This window comes from Octopus sinensis, unplaced genomic scaffold, assembly GCF_006345805.1.
Source record: "Octopus sinensis unplaced genomic scaffold, ASM634580v1 Contig18745, whole genome shotgun sequence".
NCBI lineage: Eukaryota > Metazoa > Mollusca > Cephalopoda > Octopoda > Octopodidae > Octopus > Octopus sinensis.
Window position 1 is genome coordinate 365,775 of NW_021835992.1, and position 5,689 is coordinate 371,463.

General features: G+C 33.1%; 1 protein-coding gene across 1 annotated transcript; it reads right to left on the bottom strand.

Annotated features, from left to right (window-relative positions):
- Positions 1-220: 220 nt before the first annotated feature.
- Positions 221-5,407, bottom strand: LOC115231621 (tigger transposable element-derived protein 6-like). The gene is made up of 2 exons (XM_029801604.1): positions 4,328-5,407; positions 221-787 (listed from the first exon to the last, which is right to left on the bottom strand). Exons 1-2 carry the CDS (start codon positions 5,405-5,407, stop codon positions 221-223), a joined length of 1,647 nt encoding a protein of 548 aa, XP_029657464.1.
- Between the last annotated feature and the right edge of the window lie 282 nt (positions 5,408-5,689).

A 5,689-nucleotide genomic window follows, 5' to 3' on the forward strand; every position in this document is an offset into this window, starting at 1 on the left:
TTCGTCCATGGTAACATACTTATCCGCTTTAAAAAATACTTGTTGATGTTACAATTGTCCTCACCAAAATTAACGGAATCAATGAATTCAATTGCATCTTTAATTGTATAAAATTTTTCTTGGCATTTTCTGATTTCATCAATAATAGGGTTGTATGAAGCCATTAACTCTGCCAGATTTTTCTCCAAATTTTCAGAGCTAACAGCATTTTTCGCATTCATCACAATCTTTCACAATTTGGATAGGATAAGACAATTTTGCGAACTCTTGAAAGATGTCGACTATAATATTTTGCTGCGTCCAACCAGCTGCCCCATCTTGTTAGAACAACATCAGGTGGAAGTCCAATAACTGTAAAAAGACTCCTCCGGGAGGGATTTTTTACAATCGACATTTTGATAGACGAGATTAAGTCGTCAATATATTTATAATGTGCTCTAATCTTTAATGCACAATTGTGCAGAAGATGAGCAAAACAAGTTATATGAATCATTTTAATATACACAATCTTCAATGTACTCGCTGCTAAAGTCATATAACGGGCAGCATCAGAAATAAATAATAATAAATTTTCCCTTTTTATATCATAAATTCGAATTGTGTCATCCGCAATTCTACAAATTGCAGATGCATCACAAATTTCAATTTCCAAACAATTTAATAAATAAATTTTTTCAGGACTTTCAATAGTCCCACAAAAAACGTTAACAAATTTCTGTTTATTGATTTCCGTTTCATCAACAAGTATTAATACAGTAAAACCTCTCGAATCCGCCGATTTTGGTTGCTAAATAATGGAAATTGTTTTAAAAACAATTTCATCTCGAATATTTTTGAAGGTTTTATTTAATATATAAAAATAAAATGTCATCGTTTGGGACCGATCAAAAAATCGCCGGATTCGAGAGGCAATTTAAATAATATTTTATAGTTGAAACATGAACTTACAATATAGATTAAGTATTTCTTTTTATATACAAATGACTGAATACATAAAATTATTTATATTCAAAAAAATCAGAAATTTTATTTTTTTTAATCGATTTTCTTAACATTTCCCCAATTCTCATAATATTTTAACGTTTCATGATCATCTATATCTGCATTTACCTGAGAAGCATAAGTTTTAATAATCTCTAGAGCTCTGAAGGCTTCTGAGAGATCAACTTTTTTCTCATTTGAATTCCTCTTCAATAATTGTTTCCTAAGTATAATCTTAATAATAAAATGGTATGGTGTGTGTCTGTCTGTCTGTCTGTGTGTCCTGTCTGTCCTGTCTGTCTGTCTGTGTCTGTCTGTCTGTGCACACCCACATTCAAATTGTTACAAACCAGATCAAATTGTCAAACCTTCCCTTTTGTTTATTCGATAATGAGGCACAATAAAAGGTTGATATCCTCTAAGAACCTTCCTGTCAAAAAATTTAATAAGAAAGAATATCCTCGACGATGAGGTCCCCCAAAACCTTCAGTCAAAAAATTAAAAACAAATTATTTTCTGCGTTTTTGTTAAAATGAACAATAAGAAAGTCCTCGACTCACATGGTGTGGTCCCCCAAAACCTTCGAGCTCTTAATAATAAAATGGTATGGTGTGTGTCTGTCTATGTGTCTGTCTGTCTGTCTGTGCACACCCACATTCAAATTGTTACAAACCAGATCAATTGTCAAACCTTCCCTTTTGTAGTTATTCGATAATGAGGCACAATAAAAGGTTGATATCCTCTAAGAACCGTCCTGTCAAAAATTTTAATAAGAAAGAATATCCTCGATGATGAGGTCCCCCAAAACCTTCAAGCCAAAAAATTAAAAAAAATTATTTTCTGCGTTTTTGTTAAAATGAACAACAAGAAAGTCCTCGACTCACATGATGTGGTCCCCCAAAACCTTCAAGCCAAAAAATTAAAAAAATTATTTTCTGCGTTTTTGTTAAAATGAACAACAAGAAAGTCCTCGACTCACATGATGTGGTCCCCCAAAACCTTCAAGCCAAAAAATTAAAAAAATTATTTTCTGCGTTTTTGTTAAAATGAACAACAAGAAAGTCCTCGACTCACATGATGTGGTCCCCCAAAACCTTCAAGCCAAAAAATTAAAAAAAATTATTTTCTGCGTTTTTGTTAAAATGAACAACAAGAAGTCCTCGACTCACATGATGTGGTCCCCCAAAACCTTCAAGCAAAAAATTAAAAAAATTATTTTCTGCGTTTTTGTTAAAATGAACAACAAGAAAGTCCTCGACTCACATGATGTGGTCCCCCAAAACCTTCAAGCCAAAAAATTAAAAAAAATTATTTTCTGCGTTTTTGTTAAAATGAACAACAAGAAAGTCCTCGACTCACATGATGTGGTCCCCCAAAACCTTCAAGCTAAAAAATTAAAAAAATTATTTTCTGCGTTTTTGTTAAAATGACCAACAAGAAAGTCCTCGACTCACATGATGTGGTCCCCCAAAACCTTCAAGCCAAAAAATTAAAAAAAAATATTTTCTGCGTTTTTGTTAAAATGAACAACAAAAAGTCCTCGACTCACATGATGTGGTCCCCCAAAACCTTCAAGCCAAAAAATTAAAAAAAAAATTTTTTCTGCGTTTTTGTTAAAATGAACGACAAGAAAGTCCTCGACTCACATGATGAGGTCCTCCACAACCTTCAAGCCTCGTGGAGGCCATTAATTAGCTTAGCTATCTTTTTTCGATGACATAAATTCTTTTTTGTTAAATTTTCGTTAAAAAAATAAAATAAAAGCTCTAATTGTTATCGACCATGAATAGACTGTGCAATTATCAGATTTTGAAAACCACTAAAAAGGAAAAAGCAAAAATTATTAGAGATTTACATAATTGATTCTTTTTAACTGCCGAAACTGACAAATTCGATTATGCTACTGTTTAGTTTCTTTAAAAGATAGAGGCAAATAAAATTTAAATTAGTCATGTAAATTTCAATTTGCCTATATTTAAATCTCCTTGATTTAACAGGCTTTAATTTTTTTCCTTATAATACTACAAAGATGAAGCTGATTATCATTTTCTTTACCGAAACAGACAAGTTCGATTATGCTAAAGTTTCAATTCCTTTAAACATAGAGGCAATTAAGTATAATGGCTTTGATTGGATAATACACTTTACATAAATTTCACTAAATAAATTTACGTAGAAAATTTAATATAAATTACTGATTCGCGTTTACAAAATCATAAGAATGTCCTATAAAGAGAGATCTGAGAATGTTAACAAACAAGAGAATATGAACCATATAACAAAAAAAGAAACGAGGGAAGATGTGCTTAAATGGTGAGGGAACTTAGACAACAGCTGAACAAGGTCAGGACTGCTGTTAGACTCAACTACGGTAATAGAATTATGCATTCTAGGTTAATTGTTTGGGATGAATGTACGATGGCTCATAAAGGCGCATTCAAGCAGTTGACCGAACATATAGAGATATCAAGAATTGTAGCGACCATTTGTTTGGGGGAGCATTAGTTGTATTGGCAGGTGATTTTAGACAGACGCTGCCAATTATTCAAAGAGGGACGCCTGCGGATGAATTGAATGCCTGCCTCAAATCGTCATATTTGTGGACACACGTGAAAAAGGTAAGCTTAGATGTAAATGTACATGCACATTTACAAGGCGTTAATAGCATATTCCCACAAATCCTTCTAGATATTGGAAATGGGGCAATCACTTCAGAAATGCACGACCAGAAAATTAGGCTACCGGAAGAATTATGTATTTTCGTAGAAACAGCAGAAGAATTATTGAATGCCGTCTATTCCGAACTATCTGAACACTACGTGAATTTCGACTGGCTGCGTGAACGAGCTATATTAGCTCCACTTAATGATGAGGTACTTAATATAAATTTAGATTTATTAATGAAAATCCCTGGCAGAGAAAGAATATATAAATCGGTCGACGTTATTATGGACCATGAAAGGGCCTGCGATAGATTTAAGAGACTACAATTTCCGCTGAAGATAAGTTTTGCTATGACAATAAACAAGGCCCAGGGACAGTCTTTAAAGGTAGTAGGCTTATTTTTAGAGAACGAGTGCTTTTCACATGGCCAGCTGTATGTGGGGTGCTCAAGGGTAGGTAGAAGAGAAATTTATTTATATTTGCCAAGGATGGACGGACTGCAAACATCGTTTATCCACAGGCCTTAGAATAAGGTTATATCAAAGCAGGTCGCATTTATATATCTACATAAATTTATAGTTATTTAAGGAAACTGCGAGCGTAGCGAGCAGGGCCTCCGCAGGAGCTAGCTCGCAGTGAGCGAAGCGAACTGCTGAGCTAGTTATTAAATAAAATCACTAACTGATTGAACTTTTTTTGACTGTAATGTACCAGCTTGTTCAGATTTGTCTAAAAATTCGATTAGCTCTTCATTTTCAGTATATCCGTAATCAACAAATTCACTATGAGATATTGGATCTTCAATTTGAAATTTCTTAATTATTTCTTCATAATTATTTTCGTAGTTCTTAGATTCACTGTTGATTGTGATTGTTTCACATTTTATCCATTGTGCATGACGGAAACAATTTTTGATGGTCGTAGGAGTAACTTTATTCCAAGCGAAGAATGTTAATGTCTCAGCAGTTTTAAGGGTGATTCCGTTAATTGCATTCTGACAATTTTCCCCTGCCTCAACCTTTTCGATTATATCATTTATTTTCAAATTGGTAAATTCGGCTTTAAAGCATTTTATAATTCCTTGATCCATTGGTTGCAAGAGCGAGGATGTTCTAGAAGGCAAAAAAAGAATTTCAATTGAGTTTAACGTGACAATAATTTGATGAGATGGACATTCTATTACAAGTAGAATTTTTCTTTTTTTCTTCGCAAGTTCACAATCAAAATCACTGAGCCACTTGTTAAAAATTTCACGGTTCATCCATGCCTTATTGGAATGGGTGTAGGTAACATATTTTCCAATGTTGAAATTTTTAAAACACCTTGGACTTTTGAATCTTCCTATCATTACAGGCCTTCTTTTATCGGAACCAGAACAATTTGCGCATAATAGTAACGAAAATCGATCCTTTGACAACTTTATTCCAGGCCGTGATTTAATGCACACACTTTTGGAAGGAATCACCTTGTAAAAAACACCAGTTTCATCTGCATTATAAACATTGTCCAATCCATATTGTTCAATTTTTAAACTCATTGTTTCATTAAAATCAGTAATAGATTTTTCATCATGATTTACTAATCCACTGTCTCCGTGAAATTTTCTTAACTTGACACCATTTCGTAATTTAAACTTTTCTGGCCACCCACGACTTGCTTTAAATTCTGGAAAATTTTTTCCAAATTTAAGAGCTTTTGTAATTAACATCGAATCTGATAGAATTGCTCCACTAGATTCCATTAAGTTAATCCATGTTATCATCGCTACATCATTTTATTAAATTTGAGTTTTGGAATTCTCGTTATGTTTAATTTTTTGATGTCAGTCCTATTCAAAAGGTCCGATTTTGATTTAAGGTCGTTTATAGTTCTGGGAGAAATTTTCTTTTTAAACCGTGAAGAAAAAATCCTGGAAATTTGAGGTGCAGAAACGAATGGGTTGTCAGAAATATAACGTAGTATAGAAATTTTTTCGTTGATAGAAAGTCTAACACAACGACGCCTCACAAAAATACAATTTAACGTGTAATGAGAATTTTAAAAT